The sequence below is a fragment of the Rhea pennata genome, chromosome 5 (assembly GCF_028389875.1).
Source record: "Rhea pennata isolate bPtePen1 chromosome 5, bPtePen1.pri, whole genome shotgun sequence".
Classification (NCBI taxonomy): domain Eukaryota; kingdom Metazoa; phylum Chordata; class Aves; order Rheiformes; family Rheidae; genus Rhea; species Rhea pennata.
Window position 1 is genome coordinate 37,789,068 of NC_084667.1, and position 23,790 is coordinate 37,812,857.

The following is a 23,790-nucleotide window of genomic DNA, read 5'->3' on the forward strand; positions in this document are numbered from 1 at the left end:
AGGCATTTTTATTAGGGCAGCTTTGTAGATATAACTGTGTCTGTACACCTAGTATACCTGGAATACTTTCACCACATATAGATCTGCTCTAAACACTTAGAAAAGTTTTGTTATGGTGCATCTTGTGTTTCACGTGCTTTATGTGGCTCCTTCCATTTTACCAGAATCTAAAATTCGATATATCCTAATAAATAAAGTTCCATCTTTCTCTTTACTGTGGAGTAAGCCTTAGAGGGCTGATTTTGTAATTTCTCTGTTTAATTTGCAATCATTTGCACCTTACTGAAACTCCACTCTTCTTATTAAATAGCATGGTCAAAAATTTGGCCCGTCTTTTTTGAACAAATAAACCTATTTTCAGAAAACATTTTCCATCCTTTCAGAACACACACAGTAGAGCAGTCACTATATAAGTACATACATGTTATATACTTGATTTGACAATGTTATTTGAAGCATCACCTAAGGCTACTAACATCAACCATTCAATCGAGAGAAAAATACAGGAACTTACCTCCCCTTGATCTGACAGAAATTGTCCAAATGGTGTAAGCACGTAAGACAGCAGGTCAAAGGCATTCTGAGCTGCTGGGATGGTCCCGTAAGTGTTATAGCACAGCATCATGCAGAGAAGCTGTGCGATCAATCAGGAAATATATAAATGAGTATTCCTCATTAAACAAACATTTTCATTTCAAGACTGCACAATTAACTAATTTAGTCCTCATTGATTTTATGTTGATTAGCTGTAGCTTAATAAGAATAAAAGACAGAGGACTAAACGCACAGCTAGCATTAACAGGGCATGTATCACTGTGTTCAGCAAAGTTACTCTGATTTACACTAGCAAAAGGACTGCCTGAGATGGTCTGTACATCAAAAGAGCAGAAATAACTCTGAATTCTGAGTTTTTAGCATTACTAATTTTAAATCAAAATTGGTATTAAATAAACTTTGTATGTTATTAAAACACTTATGTCATATTATGCAAAACTCTTATAAATAACCATGTCCACATAGATTATCCTATAAAGTCATATACACAACTACACACAGGTTGAAACATTCCATTTGAACCACTTAAGGTTACTGCATACACCACAGCTCACATAGAACCACACAAGCAAGGATGTTAAAAGTTAACACTGTCACAGAGCCAAACACTCCCACTCTATACCATGAAGGGCATTCTCCAAGGGGTTCCCCTCCCAGTTCACTTTTTAACCAGACAGATGTTATTTTTGCACATATCAGTGCCAAAAGATGGTTCGGTAGCAAAATGGGTCATTTGGTAAAGGGGTATTTGAAGAGGGGTATCAGGCTGGGATGAGAGTCTGAGACATCCAAGGGCAGGGGCCGTTTGCAAAGCAGAGCCACGGAAGGTGCCTGCAGAAAGGAGAGAGGACTGAAACTATGTCCATTGCTATCCTACAGTGAACAAGGAAGAAAGCTCCTATGCCAAGATAGCTTTAAAGAAGGGGGCCCATCATTTCAAAGTGATGACAAGCTGCCTTACCAACATCTGCGAGAGAACAAACAGATACATGCTGTCTCCAGGCATTAATCCATTCCACCGGCCAGCCCAATCAAGTGGTGCTGTTTTCTGGGAGGTTTTCACAGACTGCTTCTTCCTGCTCAGCTGTCCTTGTTGTCCTTCAACTTCATCTATTGACTCCATCACAGCTGGACTGGGAAGACCTTCACATGCAAATAACATGTGCAGGGAATGAATAGCGCGTAACCCTGTAGCCACTGTGGAGGCTGCAAGGGCTATTGTTTTCCCAAAGACGTAGTTACCTCTCAGTTCTGCATCAGGAAGTGCGGCTCAGTATTGTGAGCGTCACACTCTATTAGTGCAGCTGTATTCACCTGCCTTCGTCAGAAAAAAGTGAGCGTGGGTGGATAAATTATTTTCCCTTTTTTTCTGGAGGTGCAGAATCTGAGCTTTGTTGTTAATAAATTCTCATTTATATTGCTGCACTTTTTTGTTTTTTACTGTTTTAAAAGAACTATCTGTGTTATTTGCTAGCTACACCCTTTGGCAAAAAACCTTTTTCGTCCCACTCTTCCTCAGTTTCTCTTTTTCCTTTCTCATCTGCTTTTTGCCTGATTTGATTATAAATTTCTGGGGTAGAACTGTCACTTTCTATGTGTCTGGATAGCGCTGAAGGACTCTGAGTTTTGTCAGGGTGTCCCAATGCACTAATAATTTAATTAGACTTTAATTCTAGTAACTTCTTGAATGAGTTTTTTACTCAAGAGCTACTTAATAATGTTGTAATGCTATTCCATTCAATGGGAATATGCAGTGGAGTGGCTAGTCACCCAGTAATAGTATTTTGAATGCAGTCTGTGTAGAAGTAAATGTAGTTACAAGCTGGAGTTGACAGTGACATATCTGACCCATTCAATGCAACTATTACTGATTTACATCTTTCCACAAGAGGAAAACCGCAAGGGCTGACCTACATACAAGACAGTAACCGAAGCCAGCCATGTGTGCTCAAGGTAAAGGCCACACTGCTGACGCTCCTGTGTTTGCTGATGTTGAGTTTCTACAGAATGCTCTTTTCATCAGGCATTTCTCTAAGTGTCCCAGAAAAGTAACTTTAGGTCAGATGAACCAGCCACAGCTCTAATCAACTAAATGAAACATGGGATTCACGTACCAGTTGAGAGTCTGGGCATCGATAAGATAAGTAAGGGTTCACAGGACTATCCCTTTCCAATTTCTAAAATAGAAAAATGCAAGAGTAAACAGGAATACGAGCTGCTTATTCCCACTCAGTGATTTTCTCCCCCTCTTCACTGGAAGAGGCCTTAGGACATCCCCACATGAGCAAACAAGGCACATGAGAAATGCTGATGGCTTGCCCCAAGGCTCTCCGCTCCCACAGCTCCCTAATGACATGAAGGTTATTGCTATGTAGTGACTATGCAGCTTCTCCCAGAGATGGCTCAACAAGGAACAATTGCAAGGTACTACCAGGTACTTAATAACAGCCCAGGTTACTGGTTTCTCATTTCAAAATACTGCCAGTCAGTTTGTGATGGGGGATGGCCTCAGTAGATCTGAGTGCAGAGATGCTGTACAACTATGGACTTCAGCAGGGTATGCTAGATACAACTGGTTAGGTAGAGGTCTTTATACAGGCATTTCTCAAGAAGCACAGGTAATGTGCATACAGACATACGCTTACACATGCATGTAGATTCCATAGATAATACTGAAAGTAACTGACAGACTGTATTTGCCATTCGCTGACTCAGTACATTTCCACAAATGCTATCATGACTTCAGATTAAATAAAGGTCAATAACGATCGAAAAACAAAGAATGAAAACGGTGAGATCAGAAATAGCAACAATTCCAGACTGTATTTCTCAGTGTTAAAATTCTCACTACTTTTGTCTATATACCCTTAATGCTGGAAGACAACAACTTGAAAACGATGCTTGTTACCGGAAAACAGACAATTTCTGGAATATAGGTAGAAAGCTCTTGAGAGTTCTACCTCTCTGTCCCTCAGGCTCCAGCCAGTAATTTACAGTCCATGACAAAATCCCCAAGACACAGAGCCCAGATGCAGTCCTTTGTGTCCAGGGAACAACTGTGAGTCATAGTCCATAGACTACAGGCTCAACATCTGACCTCCAACACCATGACATGCAGAGCTAGTCTCAATTTCTCCAAGAGAATTACATAGCAGCCATATTTATAGCTAAGGCTACCTAAATATCATCAAACTTTGTTCTCCTTTGATATCATATGTTAAAACTTAACAGTTAAACCTGAATCTTTCCAAGTAAACTGTTTTATGCCTTATTCGAAGTGTTGGATTTGGGCAAGAGGAGGAGGAAAATTGTTGTTAGTATCTGACAGGTTTTTTTCTTCTATTATTAGGGGCAGGGAGTGTTTATATTCTGTGTTTTGGAGCAATAATCTGAAATTTAGCAGGAACAGAATCTTGCAGTCAGAAGCAATTTTTGCCATCCATGCAAAAAGACATTTGCAAATGGCTGAGATATAAATCTTAAAAGAAAAAAAATCTATTGGCATATAATTTATTATGGCTTCCTTCCACAGTCTCTGGCCTTTCTTTTCCACTAAGAATGTTCTAAATCCTACTTTTCCTTTACCTTCATTAAACAATGCGCCTATAACCCCGAGAATGGCCGACAAATATTTACTGCTTCCAAATCCTAGTGACTTTCTTCGTGAGATACAGCTCCATAAAGTTTAAGATACAATCCATGCAAAGCAGAACTAAAATATCTTTAGGAAGATGACCAGAGTGAAGAGTCAGGGAATGCAGAGTTCATGTTCATCTTTTAACTAGTGTTTATAACTCAAGGTATTTCTTATTTCAGGACCTCCCCCCCCCTTTTTTTTTTAACTGACCAAAAGCTCATTTACTTGCCTTATGCAGCAGGTAAGTGTAATTTCCCCATTCTATTTCTGCAACAGCATTAGATTTTTTCAAGGTCACTTCTGTCAAAGTTGGAAATAGAATCTCATCTCTAATGCTACGACATTAAACCACTTAATCACACTGCTTTCTGGAACAAAGGCATCAAAGTTAGGAGACTACCACGGGGACCTATACCTCTCTGTGTAACCATGGGAATCTATACCTCTCCAGAGCCAAGAAGCCAATTCCCAGTTTTCTGATGTTGTCTAGCAACAGCTGTATAAGCTACAATTATAGGAGTCGCACTGCCCTTATAACTGCTCTATATGAAGGACAATAGACTACTACTATCAATTATTTTTACTGCATAAGGTAGAGAGCTGTTCTACATATCAAAGAGTCCAGGATTCCAACTTCGCTGAATCAACATGGTTCAGCTGCTATCAATAGATATTTTCACTAATAACAGTAAAACAGCTCAAGAACTCAAATACTAGGGAGCTGCCAGAATTCGTATAAAAAAGCAGAATAAGGTTCATGTTTTGGGTACACAAATAAAGTCCACTCAAAAACTTACTATTCCAGATAAATCACCAAAGATTAGATTTTAACAAATGTAGGGGTGCCCACCTAGGGATTTGTACTGATTTAACTATCTCAGCTTTAAACAATACTTACACTCCACACTGCATTCCTATGCTCCTCTACTATTTGTCCTAAAAGGCTCTGCATTTGTCTTGAAAGGCCACGGACAGACAAGTCAGAAAATCTCTTATGTCAAGGTCAGTAGGCAGGTCTTGAGATGGCTCAGAAGGATGACTACCTCCAGGAGGGTGAATTGTGCCTCACTTCTGGTAGTGATTTGGTTGCATGAAAATCTAACACCCTTATCCCATGCCCCCGAATTCCTGCCTCATGAACGTCAGGATCTGAGTTCCACAAGTACTTCTCCTTTGCCACAAGCCTGCACTTGTAAGCAAGTTCCTTTGGCAGAAGAAATAAAAGGTCTCTGATATCTGTAGCAGCCATAGGCAACCTAAAACCTAAAACTTCCAAACAGCTCCATAAGCTCAGACATCATCCTTGCAGTTCAAGGAAAACAAAACCCTTTGGATCAAACCAGTGATCTATCTGTCCTGTACTCTTTCTCTAAAGATGTCCACCAGTACAAGCTGCCAGAAACAAATGGCACAACACTTTGTTGTGCAATAGTCTACACAGGGAAACTTCTTAGCCACTCACAAGGTTACAGCTGGCTTCCTTAATACAGAGAATTTTTATACTGAATCCCTGTAACTCCATCTCCTTCTGACCCCATATGCAAGTACATAAAAGACGGAAGAATAAACCAAGAGTATATACAACCTATTTGAAAAACAAGTGCTCAGAATATTAGACTTAAATGAAATATTAAAGAGTGCTATTGTAATGATGAATAAGACAACAATGTCTTACAGCACAAGATCTAATTTAATGCTACTGTGGGCAAGGCATCAGCTGCTCCCCGAAGTCAACTGATTCGTCCTTAGAGCCTTCAGAGAAAAAAAGCACACCCCAAGGACCATGTATCCTGGCTGTATTTCTTGATGTCTGCACTTCGCAAGAAACTTTTGTCCTCTGCTGTGCATAGGTGCTGAATTTAATATAATAATTTTGGGGATGAAAAGACTTGCTTCTTATCAAAGGATTTTTGTAATAGTGAAACAAAGTGTAAACTAGCAATGAAAAGATAGTGCTTATACATTTAAGTTTTACTCACATCCATTATACTGTGCCCGTGGGAATTTTACATCTTGGGTTGCAGTGGCTTTTTCACAAGAAAATACAAACTTTTTTTTTCAAGTGGTGGCTTCTGAGGTAGTGATAACTCTTAGGGTCTCTGGTACTTACACAATAGTCTATTAAAACAGCATTTCTCAAGAGAAATCAAGAAAGGACAAACACCATGGTTAGTGTCCTGAAAAGAAATGGTGCCCTGGCTTCCTATTCTCCAGGCTTTTCCCACTGTGAAAAAAAATCTTATTTCCTATTCTCTGGGTTGGAAAGTCCAAGCAGCTGTCACAGGACAGACAGCTGCAAGAAAATACGTAAGATCATTCACTGCATGCTTCTCGGTATGGGTGCTCCCCCTGCGGCAGTACTGAGCTAGGGTAACTTAGGGCATGCAGAAGGCCTAACCTGGACCATAAGCTCTGTGGAACTACTTGTCACATACACAGAATAGGAAGGAAAAAATGGGCCTTGACTGTTCTGTCAACTCAAGCTGCAGTAGTCAACAGGCTGTAGCAAACTCAGATGCTTTGTCACCCATGTATTTCATGTGTGAGGAGGACCCACATCCCTCTGAATCTGCTTACGTCCTCACGATCTCTGTGCCTGGCAAGAATTTTATTCTGAAGGAATGGCCCAGAATGAGGAAGCATTGCAAAGTATGAACAAGTCCAGCAAGATTACAAACACCTCACCCTAGAGACCTATATCCATATATGACCCCTGCATCTTCAGGTACCAAAATGTAGCTGCCTGTTGAAATCATTGTCTGATTTCCATCTGTCTGCTAGTGAGACTTGCTACTGATTAGAGAATGATTAGATGAATGTATTGACATGGATCTGCTGAACAATTGTTTATTTTTACATGCACCTAAATTGCACATGCCGGACATAGATCTAGCATTGTACTCTGCATATCTGCAGGTCATAAGATACAATGATTGCAGCAGAAGTCCAAATGCCAGCCAGGCACATATAAGCTGCATCAGTGCAAATGAACCAGAGGTAACTTGTGCTGGAATGTTAAAAGGTAGCTCATTTGCTGGAGGAATGGAGCAATAGGAGAAAGGTAGTGGCAGAGGAGCCATTCTCTCTCCTACTTGCAATACACTGCAGCAAGGGAAGGATGGACTGACTTTTTTTTTTTTTTTTTTTTTTTTTTTTTTTGCACTGTGGCATGTATTGAGAGGAAGTAGACATGAAGGAGAACTGTCATAGATGCTAAACAGAACTTGTGTATTTACATTCCATAGAAATGGAACTATGGAACTCCATAGCAAACTGACTGGTGAGCCACCATCCTACAACTCAAGAAACTTTTACTGAACCTCTACTTAACCAGCTAATTTCAGATACTAAACAGTTAAACATAATGGCAGAAGGTATGTCATTGCTGTCTACAGATAGATATAACTCTCCATCCAGATGACTCTTTCTTCTTGATGCTCTCTGCATTCCTAACTCATCTAACAAGTTATGTTAACACTTACATTCAAGGCTGTGCTGAAAACAGTGAGAATGCTATTGCCACATTTGCAGTTATACTAAGAATGCACCTCATTCTCTCTGGCTTCTCCCTTAATAATGTTTTTTGTACCTTTCCAGTCATGATACAGCATCAACTATTTCTTCTCTGCTGGAACCCTGCTCTGCTGTTCAAGAGTCTGATATATGTATCTTTTCCAAATAGTATGATTTAACAGCTTCTGGGAAGAGAGCATGTAGTCCCTAGAAGTATCTGCATCAAAAGTTGCAAAGCAAAACAATCCAAAATGCCCCTTGCTGCTATCTGCTACAGTGTGCTTGGAGATGGAAGGGATTTAAAACAAATCAAAATCGCCTCAACATTTTCGATTCTAATCTGAAAAAAGTTCAAATTCTAGCTGCCAAATACTTGTGTTTGGTAAATGTTTCATTTGTAATGTGAAGCCACATAGAGAGCTACCTCAGAACGTATCAGACAGCTTAATTCAAGTGCTAGCAAGAACTTGGACAGATTCATACATCCCACTGAGTTTACCACTAAACACTGCAAGGTATTGAGGCAATTTTAAAATCAGTTTGATAGCTAACTGGATTCATCCAGTGAGGATGAACTGCAGACTCCATTCTCTTCGAAATCTAAAATGTGTAACAGAACTTAGAGCATAAATAAACCTGACAACGTTAATCCAAATAAGAGGTCCAAGCAACTGATTACCATCTCTGACGCAATACAGAGGAATGGGAAAGTTTCAACAACAGACTCGGTGTATACACCAGGGACCTGACTGTCAGTCTCCCGCATTACTCGTTCAGAGATTCAACTAATGATTTCTAATACTTCCAGTTTGCACCGACTGTATCTATGCTATACCATTAAGAATTAGCAGAAATAAGCTGCAAGCATGCAGAGTTGTTTTGGGAACAACTGAAATATTCCGGTATTACATTTGGGAAAGCTGAACATCTGCCAAAATGATCACAGTGGAAGTAAACAAGATTACTGATATTTAATTTACTCTCTCTTGATTCTTGGGTTGATGTTTTCATCAATAGTAAGCAGCTGCTCAGAACTCTCAGTGAAACTGTTGCAGGCTCTCTGAAGATTCAAGATAACACTATCCCTATGTAGTTCTTTTTGCATGTTATCTACACCAGTCAAAAGGGAAGGAAAGAGTTCAGCTGCTCTTTGAGAAGATCCAACTCTGGAACATAGGTCTGTGAAAAATTCTGTGACAATAATTTATACTAAAGCATTGAAACAATAAGCTTTGGGTTAGTACATCCACAGATGCAAAGTGCCTACCTCCAATTGCTCAGCCTATGATAGAGAAAAATCTGCTTCAGTCCACCCTTCGGAAAGAGGAGCACAGAGGTGCACACAAGCTGGTAACAGAACACCATAAACTTTCTGTATCATTACAAAAATGCTTATTTAGACACTGCAATGCTCCTCCCTGATGTTAAAGAGGGAAAAAAAAAAAAAAAAAAAGTTAATCTACTCCAGTGTGATAGAGGACAACCCAGAAATACCAGTGTTTGTCCTTTGCACTTACGTGTCTGCGAACAGTTAGCAGGCTTAAAATCAGCAGCCTTCATGCTGGGAAAAGTAAATGTTCTTCACAAAGTTCTTGAAACAACAGCGCAGAGAAGGAAATGGGTGACATCTACTAGCCAGAAAAAGCACTGAACTTTCAGATCTACTTTCAAGCTCAGCTGGTGGAAACTGGCTGCTGCTTGAGCCAAACTAGTTACCAAAAAGGAAAGACATATCAAGAGAAAAGAAAGTGAGGAATAAAATCATGCAGAAATCTGTGATCACGCCAGGCACTGAAATGAGATCTACAGATTTCTAGTCCAATGCCTCTTTGCTTTCAGTAGTATAAAAGAAAAAACTTTGCAGAAGGAGACACACCTTCTAGCCTCCTTCTTTACCTGAAGTAAGTTCTGCTGAAAAGAATATACAGTCCCTTCTTGCTCGTGGGCAGCACAGCTCCAACCCTAAATGGCCTATTCTCATCTCTGAGGGAACAGGAGCCTGATGCCGGAGTGTGTGAGGAGAATAGCTGCCTTGCTACTCAGCAGCTCCCTACTGAACTACTGAGTCACACATTTTTCTCTGCATTCATTTTCACACTGCTCCCACTCAGTCCACCTGCCACTTCATCTGGGATGGGTGGGAGGAGAGAAAAAGAGGTGAAGTCAGAAAAAATGTTCATGTTCATCCATGCCATTATTGTAACACTGCAGGGTCACATACAAGAACAAGCCCACAAGCTGCTAGCGAGAGCTGGAGAGAAGAAGTATCAGACTGCAAGACAAACTGCCTCCCCCTCCTCTCCTTCTACTGGAGGAAGACTGGCCAGCTGAGGAGTTGCAAACCTCATCCAATTCCCAACCAGTCATTGATGCTACGTGCTTGCCGGTCTGCTCTGTAAACTTCAGGCTTCAGACAAAGTCTTGAGGTTTTCCCTCTTTTCTCTAGTTTAAATGAGGTTTTTCTACGGTTTAAATGAGCTTTCCAGATGTTGTGATATTTCAAAACTCCAACAGGCACTATGCAGTAACTGACTAGCTGCCACAGGAAACTGGCCCAATGACAAGTGTCAATACCAAAAATCTGATCTGTCTTCTGGACAGACCCTTGGTTCCTAAGGCCATATTCAGCAGAGTTTCTGCAGTGAAGATGTCTACCGGCCTCAACTCTTCTTTCAGACAGAACAATACAGGAAAAAAATAAGAGAATCTTAGCCACTTTCTTGCAGCTTCCATGACAACCAAGCATAAGAGGAACCTAAGTCTCCTATTAGCTATCTGTTAAATCCTAATGTAAAAAATGGACCCATACCCCACTATCAGTGGTGAGATAGATGCTTATAATTATTGATGTTGCAGGTGTTTATTAGGTTAGGTTGTGCATACACAGTGGGCACGTGAAGAACCGAGAACAAAAGATTTAGGTTTTACCTAAAATCTTAATTTAATAAAGGCTCAAATTCTAGTAGAGGTATGTAACAGGTTACATAAGTATTATAGGTCCTTCGTTTTTGCCCAGAAGACAATTCATGACAAAATATGGTTATCTGGAAGAAAAAAAAAGAAATATGGGCAAGTGAAAAACAAAACTCCTTTTCCCCTGAAGAGGGAAGGAGGTAGTCTGCCACTACAAACTGTTTGACTGACAGGTAAGAGCAGAAGACTTCTTTTGGGATGCTACCAAATTCTTCCTTCCTGGAAGAACCCAGATGCTCAAGACTGTGCTCCTCCCAGATGTGGAATCATACAGAGTACTTTTGATTGTTTAATATCCCTAGCTCATCTAGTAAGAGAAATAACAATCATCTCACCAGACCTCCAGCCTGTAGTAATTCATATGCAACATCAGAGTTGCATGGGCAAAACAGTTCAGAACAGGCTTGGCAGGCACCATTTTATATCAGATGTGAGCCCTACTTAGATGGGAGTAAGAGGAAAACCAAACCCTCAGGCTCTTTGCTCAAGACAAACAGGTCTTCCATTTCAGAAAGAGAAGAAATTCTAGGAGTCATCAGCAGCAAAAAGAGATTGTCACATAAAGCAACCATATGGAAAATATACGATAAGTTACTGTACCACCTGTTGGCATCTGATTTTCCTTCAATACTGGTTATAACTCCCTGATTATCAGTAGAGGCATAGAAGTTTATTCTTAATTTTCAGTTCAAGAGCAGAGTTATGCCCTTGTGCCCATATAAATTGTACTCCCACTATTAAACAAGAGGTTTATTCTTAATGGCTCTATTAATGCTTGCAGGTTTTAAACATAAGTTGTTAAGCACTGTCCTTTTTCCTTTTCTCCAGAGAAACGTGTCAAGCTAGAGAGTATGCTATTTCTCATGACAGCTAAGGGCTCTAGAGCAGGGTCTTTGCTTCAAAACAATTAAATATTAAAATATGGTGTCAAAGTACAGCTCTTAAAAAGTGAATGCAGACCCTTGGTGGGCAGAGGCAGTGAATATTAACTTCTATCACACCCACACATAATTAGCATTTGCCATCTTTCAATCAGGGCTCTATTCAAAGACTCCTTTGTTTCTGTACAAGGCTCTTCCCTCCTTTCCTACTAAACCCTTTACAGAAGGTCTTTCTGCCTAACAATTAACTGCAGTCCTTTCTTCGTTTTAAAGAATACATTTCTGTGTTATGTGCTTCTCCCCTCCCCCCTCCCGGAAAGTTTTCAAGTGCCTGGGAACAAATTTGGGAGTGCCTTTAGTTTTTATAAACAGACAGTAAGTTGGCTTTCAGCTGAGTTGGTTGTCCCACACCATTCCCAGCTTCCAAACTCCCTTTAATACTGAAAATGGAAACCCACAAAACAGCTCTGTAATTCCACAACTAAAACCATAAAGAGCTACAGCTTTGACTGCTCATGAATCAGCCTTGCTCAGACAAAACAGCCAGGGAAAACTGCCAACAACGCAACAAAGATGCAGATTTAGACATGTAAGGTTGAATTCTCTTTTTGAAACAACATAACCAACTCTCCCCTCCCAAATGATCATGTCTGTGCCTTTGAACTTTAACTAGAAGATATGCTTAAGAGTGCCTGATGCATAAACAAAAACCAGCAACAGTAATTTAAAAATCAAACAGCTTCTGTGGAACAAGAGTAAACTAGAAAATTAAAAGAAATAAGTGCATTTTGGTTTCATGCTTTTTGAAAGTATGCTGTATTCATACTACTGTTGTTTGCATTAATGTTAGCACACTTGTACTGCTTAATAAAAAGCAAATTTTTTTCTCATAAATGAACTTCTGCAATTCTGATGTCAATCCCACTACATATGTGTGTTTCTGATTTCGAGTGACTTCAGAGCCTGGAGTCCTGTAGGTTTTAAATCTGCTTTTTGCTCTCGAGAATAAGCGGGTTTGCATTTTGAAGCAGGTGGGGGATATGCTAGCCTTCTGCCAGTTTCAAATGCGAACATTCTGATGTCATTCATTTAAGCACAGCCTGCTTTACTAAGTGGTTAAAGTCTTATGCCCTAGAGCCTTCAGCAAAAGCATTAGGTAAGCCACTATCACATGCAACCTTTATTCCAAAGGTATTTTTTCCTGAGCAAAGCAAATCATATTAAGACCAGTATCAACAATCATATCCAGCCACAAATCTGATACACGCCTCAAGGTTACTATCCCAAGTATAAACATTTCGCTTTCTTTCATGGATTTACCAAGACTATATTTTTATACATTTCTCCTTACTCTGAAAGCAGTGGTAGCATTCAGATACTACCATTTAGGCTCCAGAATAAGCAACTGGATGAATAAAGGTGTGGATATCTAGAAAAATAATGTCCACACAAAATTTTATCCCTGTACTACAGTGTCCTATTTCCTCCCTGGGTAGCTCCATTATAGGCACAAATGCACAGCCCGGACATCTAAGTGCCCTCACTTCCAGTTCAGTGTTCTGCTACCTCTGTAACTGCAGCCCCCTCATCTTAGGTTAAAGTATAACAATGATGTCATTAACTTCCCCTCCTCTCTAACCAAGCATGTAATAGCACAAAAAGCAAACACCACATCTAGAGAAAAATAATAGTCCATGTTGTTTACTTGTGTCCAGTCTGTAAGGGTTCCTATACTCCCTGTACTCATTAATGCAACTACACATCCCTAAGTAGGGCACTAAGAAATATAACAAACAGTTTGTCTTCTCATCCTCTTCCTAGAAACAGAAAGGTATAGAGGGGAATGTTTTGGCTATATACATAAACAGACAAGCACAAGTTGTTACAGATCTCTCAAGAGGGTGAGATGGAAAAAAAGAAAAAAAAAAGCAGCACACTCTCTGTTAAGAGATGATGATGAGCTTTGCAATTTTTCTGCAAGGATTTTGTACCTCCCCTCTGCAGCCAAAACTTTGATTAGTATAATGTACTTAGAAGTAAACAGTCAAATGCCTTCCATAGCATGTTACCTATGAAGCATAGGCGACTAAAAGTGTCAATGAGAAGCAGGATTTAAGTGATACCTCTCATCCACAGCTATATTCCTGCTATGCTATGCTGAACATTCCATCTGCAATACTGGAAAATGCCAAAACCCTCAAACCATCTCTTCCCACACTGAGGTGTATGCTTGACTTCTACAAGAACAATTAGACCTATACTGAGGAATCTTGGAAATCTAAGAAGCTTTTGAGGACCAATGCATAACTTCCTCTATCCTCTCAGCAGACGCCAGACAAAGATCTTTTCCTTGCAAACCTCAACTCTCAGCAACAAGTATCTGCAATTCACTCTCTCTATCCTTTTTACTGAAGATAGTTATTAATTATGCTGTGAAGACCATAGCAAAATGGACAAGAAAGAGCAATGCTTTATGTCTTGTCACATCTACATTAGTAGAAGTGACAAGGCAGAAGTGTTGCAATCTATTTCAAATATGCCAGAGAGAAAGACAAAAAATGGAATACTAGGTCCTGCTTTCTGGGACTAACACTATACTCTACATACTGAATTTTTATCTCTACAGATCATGAAAGAAAAAATGTAGAAAGACGTAGCATCACTGAAGTCGCATGCATCTACAACAGGAAGAATAGCACTTCAGTAGCACACAATAAAACCACAAAAACAAAGGAAGCTTCACCTAAAGGCTGTTGTGCAAGCATCATCTTTCACGAAAAATGACATTGGCTCTTTAATGTCCTGTCAAAGGACGTTCAGAACGGGGCAGCACCCATGAGCACACAGCAGTACAGGGAGCACACAGTGAGGGACCAATTTTAAGAACCTCTGCACAAACACACAAGAAGGATGAATGACCTGCTCCAAAAAGCTTTCTGTATTTATCTTAATCTCCCACAGAAGGCATAGAAAATGGAAGGCATTTAGTATCTTTCAGGACTGTCCTCCCTCTTCCTTAAAGCCTGCAAAATGGTTAGATTAAATTTTGAATTCAGCAGGAACACTGCCTGCGCAAGATCAAGCCAGCCAGCCTAACCATCTTCCCATCACTTCTTGGCTTGGAGGTAAGAGGATTTTTCAGCATTCACATAAAGACAACAAAGGCATTCCAAACTGTGAAAGACTTAGAAAAGCAGCAATACCGGACTGTCATTTGAAGGTCAGTCATCAACACAGGGTATTTATCTGCCTATTGTCAAACAAGTGCTGGAGTAGAAAGGAGTTTTAATAAAGTATTTTAGTTAATTAAATCTGGAATATTATTTTTTTTCTGTAACACTGTGTCTACGAAAAGTAATAAAAATGGTTCTGTTTAAAAGTGGTAATAGGTTTAGTCTTTCAACATATGCTTAATAAATAAATCTGTTAGGGAAAAAGGCCTGTGTGTGTTGGAGGGGGGTAGTATGTTTGTTCTTACTTAAAGCATGTCATGACGGCAATCATCAACAGCAAATGGCCTCTATTGTGAGGACTAAATAAAATTCCATTTGGCCATTTACTTTCAGGTGAAATTGCTTTTTCTTTTAAATACTACATTCTTTCAGCTAAACAGCTGAGTTTAAAATAAAGCAATGCCAGATTCGTCTCATTAAGAACACCTGATAAGCATTCATACTTTATGGTGGGTGCAGAGTAAGAACTGTGATACAGTAATATCCAGGCAGCTTGCTACCACAGCATGGGTTGCAGCAAGCAAGAAGCTGAACAGATTACAGTGAAGAGGCATTCAGGTCCCATGGTGAGAACAGTCTAACAATCCAGTGCAAGCACACACCAAAGTGGTGGGCGCGATTTCAGGGATGAAATTATATAGAATGCAATGTACAGTGCAACACAAAACCTGAACAGAAAAGTTTTTAAACTTTAGGTATCACCCAGAAGGCTACGATGGCAAAGTACGTGAGAATAAACTCAATCTATCGGGTTTCATCTCCCAGAGCAGGTGGATGAACCCAATAAGCTAGCAGATTAGTATGAGAAATAATGCCGATGCCTTACACAGGAAAAAAAGACTATGTGAAATAACCACAGGTAAGCCATATGCCAGCCGGATATTTTTAAATAAATTTGACAGATATTGCTGAAAATAACGTATTTTACTTGCTCAAGCAAAACTGTCCTCTCTCCTCCCCTCAAAAAAAAACCCCAGAAGTCAAATGTGTCAGTATTTACTCAACTTCTCTTCTATTCTCACAAAAGCTCTTCCAGTGTGGTGCCAGATCCTCTCCTTTCTTCACTAAATCTACAACAGTTTGTAGCTGAAGCTCCTTAAACCTACTTTTAGCACTCCTACGGGAGGTTCACCACGACAGATTCCCCTTCCTGTTTTTTCCCCTCCATAGATTCTTAGATACGGTTATTTTTACAGCACAGCCAGGGCTCAGTTGAAAAGTAAGTTCTATGCTGAAAGGGCCATGCAGAACTCTTACGTCCAATCCAACCAGATTTCTTAGGAGGACATACCGTAGCTGGAGCTCTGTCAATCAGTGAAGGCAATGTCATGAGCATCCCTGCTTTGCCAGCTCCTCTAAGGCAGCAGGGTTGGGAGACTGCTCCTCACTGCTTTTGGACAGTTTAGCATGATTCATGGCATTAGGTAAAATCAATACTTAATATACTAAAATACTACTCTCTCCCTGCTTTGCAAACTCACCAGCCCATGCAGGCCCTCCTTTCTCCTTTAAGAACTTTTCCTTGTGAACAGGCAGAGCAGATCCAGACTAACAATGATAAGAGATCATGAGTGGGAGGAAAGAGATAAGAAGCAGCACAAAGATAAAGCAAGTCTCATGTTCCCAAGACTTCTTTTTTTGAGAGACAACTCTGATACAACGGAGAAAATAGTCCGTCATTAAAACTGCTAATTCTTGGGGATAGTATACCCCTCCCATCGTCTTCTTAATGTCATCCTTACTGAAATAACTTTTCTCATTGAAATTTCTTGTTTCTTGCATTTCCCCCTGCTAGATGCAAAGATGCCACCAGCAGACAAAGGGAAGAAATGAAATCTCAAACTGCAAATTGGTTCCAATGGCACAGGGCTTGCCAACATGAGAGAATTGCAGCTGTTTTGCTAAAGGAATGGTAGGAAGCTGATTTAGATAATCAGACAGCAAAATTGGAGTGGATGTTCTTCCTTCGGTTTCAGCTTGACTTCTGTCAGTCTTAACATGAATCAAGGGTCATGACATGGGACATCAGGGTAGCTGGCTTCAGCTCAAAACCCATTTTATAGGAAACTAGCTAGAAAAAGCTTAACAGAAAACAAACAGAAAGGAGAAGATAAAATAAGGCCCAAAAAAAGGACAAAATAAGGAGTAAGTTTGAGAATATCCATTTTAAATTAATGGAAATGAGAGCAAGTCTGATGACAGAAGAAATGAAGAAGAAAAAAGAATACAAGACTATAGAAGAGAAGCCCACAGGAGGAGTGAAAGCCTGGCAGAAGGACTGAGTGGAGACTAAAAACAGCAGCTGGCAGTAGCTCAAATCAAACAAGGCAACATATGTAAGAAGTGCAGTAATATGAAAACTTCCTTCCTTTGGAAGATTAAGTAACCTCAGAGTTAGGTAGAGTCCTCCCTCTCCTCTCAAACCCTTTGCTCTAAACTCTGAAGCAGATCTAGTAGAATTTTTGTGACTGTCATTCCCTAACTGTTGCTATAAGCTCTGCACGGAAACTGTCAAAGGCTAAATGGCAGAAATCAGACATTCATTTCAATTCATTTTCTAGTGGGAAACATGAGGCTGGGTACCATCCCCCTAAACGATTTACAGAATCAGAAGGCCAGATTTTCAAAAGGTGTACAGAAATGTTCAAAGTTCCTAATCCAGCCAGATAGGGCCCTAGTCCTGCTGATGCTACTTTAACCTTTTGCAGAAGACGAACTGAAGTTCAACTTTCAAAAGCAGCTTAAAAACATGGAATCTATTTCAAACTGAAAGATGTTAAGACAATACCACACAGGGCTTTTGAACTGAGACTTGCATGCTTTTCATAATGCTGCTACAATATGTTTTTGCTTTCTTTAATTGTATGTCCATGAACACAACATACATTTCCACAGTGTCTATTCTTCATTCACAATTAAGGGAACGCAGGTGCAGTTGAGAGTGCATCAATTACTACAAATGGCAGTTTGAGGAGAGCCCAGCATTTCAGGTCTTAAACTGCTGGGATGTTTACAAAGTTTGCACCTGCACAAAACCTAAAACAAAGTTCTATATGGGGAAGTAGAACATCACTATCTAGGGGTGAAGGTGACCTCAGTTTTGTGAACACTCACAGAGGTGAAACATGATCTTACAGGTAGATATGACAAGTAAAGCCAAGATTTGCCATTCCAAGAAATACCCCACTGTGAGCCATCTGTCTTTTGTTGGGGTGTGAATAGTTTGCTATATCTAACTCCAGAGCAGAAACAAACTACAACTGTGACTCTTCCCCTCTACAGCCATCCAGAGGAGGGTTGGGCCCATAGTTCCTTCCTCATATACTTCCTTCCTCAGAAATGGAGAAAAAAAAAGACAGAAAGATGGTGCCACTCAGATGTCACTCCAATGCAGATAAAGGACATAAAGACATGCTCAGTCATATCCTCTGTGACCATCCCTCCTGTTAAGATCAAGCTCAAAGATGGGAGCTAAGAGGCTCCTTGCAAAGAGGCAAGAGCATTTGAGGGGAAGACTGACTACACATAGTGTTGTGCTCAGATACAGTAGATTATTTCCACCTTGGACTTAAGATCGCAATCTTCCTAGGAACTGCCAGGAGCTTTGTCTTAAAATGGACTCTGTGATCAGCATCTGAAATACAGCTGCGTACTTCTGATAGTACTCTGGGGACATAACTTGATAAGCATGTTTCACTGCCATGTCAAGATGTGGTCACAATTCTGGATGAATCTTTAAAAGTTCCAAGTGACATTCTCTGTTAAGGCCCAAAGAATGAAATCAAGTAACTAGTGTAATCAAATGAATATAAATATATAAGCCCAAACACAAATGCATTCCACTCAATCTCGTCTTTTTTTTTCATCGCAGACACAACACATTATCAAAAGAACAAGCAGCAGCTTGATCTTTTCATCAATTTGGAAAAAGCCCAAACCATACCATCATTGCAATCAGAAGCGAAGGTTATCTGCGAAAGACAGAGGCATGGCAGAAAGCACCTGGAGGAAAACAGAACGGAAATATAGGAAGGATGCACAGCTGCTGGGGAAGCAGCAGAGTGGTTAAGATACTTTGCTGTTGACCCCAAATCATAAGCTGGTGCTTTACACTGAAACACTGTGCTAGACCAATCTGTCTGTATGTTGCATTTTGTTACTCAAGATTGTTAAATTGAAAATGACCAGATGCTCTACTCTGTAACACAACAGGATAAACTACTGTGTGCAGAAACATGCATGCCTTAATCTAGTTGATCTGACCAGCTAGGCCTTTAAGGCTCAAGATAAACCTTTAGAGCAGTTCATAACCTGAAAATGCATACTCCACCAACACCGAATCGCAAGCATTGCTAGGCAACGTCACAGTCCTTTCCAGAGCCGTTACACAAGATGGCTTATTGAAGTTATTCACTGATCAGTCATATCCACCCATCCTATTTTCTAGTTCCCTTCACAGGGTTACTGTGACATGGCAAACTGGAGTCTTTCCACTGTGACCTAGAAAAAAGTCATGTAGTGATACAAAGACCCAGGACATACTAACAAACGGATTCACCTTTGTCTTTATGCAGGATGACTCAAGGGTGGCTAAAGGGTTCCTGTTTACATTGGAACTTCATGGAAAACAAATAATTGGTTTCTTTAAATGCCTCTGGAAATCCCAGCTTGCAGAAGTGCAAATGGTGAAGGAATACCTTTAGTATCAAACAAAAAGGTATCTTTAATATTGTTGCTGTTATGCTGGGCTAATGGAAACTGGCAGAAGGGGCAACAACCTTAACGTGTTAATTCTCTGTAGCTTGCAAATACAACTTTATCAGAGCTATAACTCTTACTTAGTATGAGACAAAAAAAACATTTGATACACAGAACAGATAGAAAGAAGATAATCAAGTCAATTCACTTGCCATCCATCCAGCTTGAGAAAAGGCCAAGTAAGAGAATAATAACAAAAAGCCTGACCTGTCCAGCCCTTCATAAAAATATGCCCCACAGAATGTCTTCCAAACACTACCTTCCAAGTCATTGTTTCTGCTTTAAGATCTTTACAAAGGCAAAATTCTGCTGTGGGTATTGACCGACATAACACATGGTAAGTGCATGTTACCCAAGTATTTAGGTACTGGCAAAAGTTCCACTTGCCAACTATAGTTATACTTCTTTTGATTCTCAACATTGTTGCACTTGTTATTCTCATCACTATTGCCCAGTGTGCTGTTAATGTCACTTCTTCACGATTTGTAACAGGACCAGAAGAAAAACAATCTTACACTAGAACAGGTCATTTATTTCAGGCTGAAGCTGGAGTGGCTTTTTCCATAGTTCTGTTTGCTCTCCACATGCAAGCATATGGTTAGCCAAACTCTGCTGATGTTACTATACAAACATTTTGTAAGTACAAACTTCTTTCTGAATCAGGCATTCATTAGAAGGGCTGACTACTGTTTATAAATACTACATTGAAATCATGGAACATCCACATAATGAAAGCTCAGTTTTAAGTGAACAGACTCTAAACCTGCATTTGTCAAACAACTGAGTAACAAAAATGATTTCTTCTTCCTTTCACTATGTTCCCAGAACAGCACTCTTTCCAAAAACAGTATATTGCAATATTTTACTTCTGGAACAGAAGCAGTATAAATTATACAGGGCCAGACTGAGGCTTCCTCACTCAGCTCTGCACTCTTACTTGGGTAAGAAATCTCCCTGAAGTCATTAGGATTATTTGTGCAATGCATTACCAATTGAATTGAGGATTACAATCTGGCCCACAGGAAACAAAAATTACTCTGATGTACTACAAACAGCCCATATTCTCCTTAAAGTTCCTTGAAAATAAACTTCCTTATATAATTCTGCAAAAAAATTGTCCTAGGTGATAAGGGCAGTAAAATTCAAAACTAGCACACAATAATTTACCAAACTGATACCAGTCGAAAAGCAACAGACTGACTTATAGCTAAACTCTTTGCTGAAATGAGGGTCTCTGTAGATGCAAACCAGTCATCTTGGCACTGAAAGCTGCATGGTTTTCATTTGCTCTCTGTTTCTCAGTTGCTGTTCAGGGACAGAATTAGATTTTCATCAGCTTCATTTTAGACAGCATTTAGTTTATGTTCATACAGCAAAAATAAACTTGCTTTTTACAAAGCTCTTGCTGAAAGATCTCAACTTCAAACTCTTAACCTAAATGCAAACTCCTTTAAAAATAATGTTTAATTTTGCTGATCTCCATAGCTTCCTGTGACCCTTATCTATATCCTATTTTCCACCTACACCACAGTAATTAAATGGCTACGTTTCACAGCTACAACAAAACTTTTTCTAGGTTTGAAACAACCGCTCTATTAATTTTACTCTGCACATTTTCTGCTTGATACTATGTCGGATGTAAGCACACACAAAACCTAACATGAGACAGTTCTGTGAAATAAATGTCCTTCTGTTTACTTAAAAAAACAATTTCAAAACTACTCTGTCCTTTCATAGTTTATCCATCCTCCCTCACTGGCTTTTTCAGTTTCCCAAAGCACTGTTCTGTGTTTGAAAGTGAACATAGGTTCAGTATTTGCCCTCCGATCTACCCTAAACAGGCAAAGCATGAGAAGTTTGTCATTAGTTCAGATGTCCTGCAATGAAAATAATTGTATTTTCTTTATACACATTTCATCAATTGCTCAACTCAGCCATTAAAACAGTAGGAACCTTTGGCCATATTCAGGATAGCATTTTCTGCACACTGAAGCCTGTCAGTGTGATAATGATGAATGACCAGAATTAGACCCTTTTCATAGCAAAGCTTGAAGCAAAAGACAGCCTATGGTTCTATGAGAATGTCTGGATGACTTCTGCTTCAAGTATTCATTGCAGTATCCTTGGTCAACTTTAAAGACACTGATTTGCATTTCATAAACTATTTCCTTCACTCAAATTACCCTTATTAACACTTTCCGATTGTCTTTGTCTCCTGAGCTGAAACCTGTCTGCTCAACCACCTCACTACAGCCCATTTCAGGGTACCTTTTCAGGAAGGATGCTTCCTACAGCACCCTATGCAAGCAACCTTCCTGCTTCCACAGTGCTTTACCAATAGGATACTTCCATGCTGACACAGTAAGGCAAGAACATGACCTTGAGCTTACATTCAGCTTTAATACAAGTTCTTTGTTGGAGCTATTCCATCTTGATGTCACATGACAAATAATTGTCGATCTTTTCTTTCTTCCCTCCCACATTAGGTCTTTCCAGGCCAAGCTTTTCTGCAAGGCAGAACTACCCACGCCTTATTCTGCAATAAAAACAAAACTCATTTTGAAAAACTTCCCTTTGTACTGCCCACATACAAAAAGTAAGCCTGTATCACTGCTGAATTAAAGATCTTTTTGATGAACAACCTGCAGGCTACGTGCATAAACATACTGTTTTTAGGCCATGCAGAATCCAATCAAGATGAGGAGAAGGGAAAGAACAAGGAAACACTTTTCTTAGGGCAGTGTTGAAAACTAAGTAAAAACAAAAGGCAGGAAGCAAAGTCCCACAAAAAAGGAAAAAGAAAGCGTTACTCCAGCAGACCCTTTCACACATTACTTCAAAGTAGTCGTACTGGAGAACCAGAAGAGAAATGTGGAAGACATCCAAATATATTCAGTATCTGTAAGCACTGGGTTTATAAAACCTCTTTTTTTTTTTTTTTTACTAGTCAGTAAAAACACGAGGTAGCAGAAGAGTAAAGAAAAAATGTTTTGCGTGTTTTCTGTTGGCTATGGATTGAATTCACCCTCAGTTTAACTCCATACTTCTAACTCCATCTTACTCCAAATTTCAGTGCAGGGATAAATTCTGCAGTGATTTTTAAAATCATTATTTTGTGTAACCAGCAAAACTGCTCTCACATCTTGCTTTGCAATTAACAAAGTCTATGACTGTAAAGATCAGAAAGCATAAGCTCCCATGTTTTTACGTATGCTAAAATATCAAGAATAAGTGCTCTGAGGCAGATTAATGCATGTTTGCCATTTACTGCATGTCTGTACATGTCCAAACACAGTGGGACTTCCAATTATTTAGCATAGCCACATGTCACCTCAATATAAAGGTAAACAGCACTGTGAGGTTTCATGGGCTACATCTAACATTGACTTCAAAGGACCTGGACAAGGCTTGTATTACACAAAGACTGCAAAGAATATGAGGATGACACTGTCAGCTCACAGAAAGGAAAGCACATACTTTCTGCCATGAGAAGCAATCATTGACCATCAGCTGGCAAAAGTCAACCCATAACATCTAATCTGTATAGCGAAAAGGAATGCCCAGGAGAAATATTTGCAGAGTACCCATTTTTCTTCAGGATTCTTTTATTTTATATTTATATACACACACACACACACAGAGAGAGAGAGAGAGAGAGAGAGAGAGAGAGAGAGGAGACAGAAAATGAATCACACCTCTTGAGCAGCATTTCTGAAATAAAACATGCAGGTGGAAAAATCATTCACCTTACAGCGTGTTCACATACAGAACATGTTTTTGCTCTCCAAGCACTCTCTGGTGAAGTCTTTCAGCACCCTCTTTTCCATAAGCTAGGCCTTCTTCACTGTGTGAAGTTCATTCCAAAAGGCACATCTACATCAGCTGAACTGGCTTCTGTACCACAAAAACAGCCATGAACTGCAATAGTCTGAGAAACCTATAGGTACAAGATGCTATAAAAACCTGGTCCAGTCCAGTACTGAAGCATACGTATATTGTAATTGAAAGGTAACTAGATCCAATCCTCACTCACATGAACTTTTTAAGTGATAAAAAAGAAGAAAAAAAAAAGAAAAAGAAAAAAAGAAAAAGAAAAAGCTGATTTACACCAAGCACCTGATTGAAAGTCCATAGTCTTCCATTAGTCTAACACCCTAATCATGCAGATAAACACTTTCTGGTAAGAAGCACAAAATGCTTAGAACAAGCTCCTGCAAGACTTGAAAACGGTCAAGATCTT

The 23,790-nt window shown here is 39.6% G+C and overlaps 1 protein-coding gene across 1 annotated transcript in view; it reads right to left on the minus strand.

Annotated features, from left to right (window-relative positions):
• The window catches only part of PTPN5 (protein tyrosine phosphatase non-receptor type 5), a 44,940-nt gene extending 35,673 nt beyond the window's left edge, over nt 1–9,267 (minus strand). The window contains exons 1-3 of the mRNA XM_062576258.1: nt 9,223–9,267; nt 1,517–1,698; nt 515–634 (exon numbers count right to left, since the gene is read on the minus strand). Of these exons, the coding sequence (XP_062432242.1) occupies nt 515–634; nt 1,517–1,698; nt 9,223–9,265 (345 nt within the window). The 5' untranslated portion in view covers nt 9,266–9,267. The remainder of the gene's footprint in view (nt 1–514; nt 635–1,516; nt 1,699–9,222) is intronic.
• Nucleotides 9,268–23,790: the final 14,523 nt, after the last annotated feature.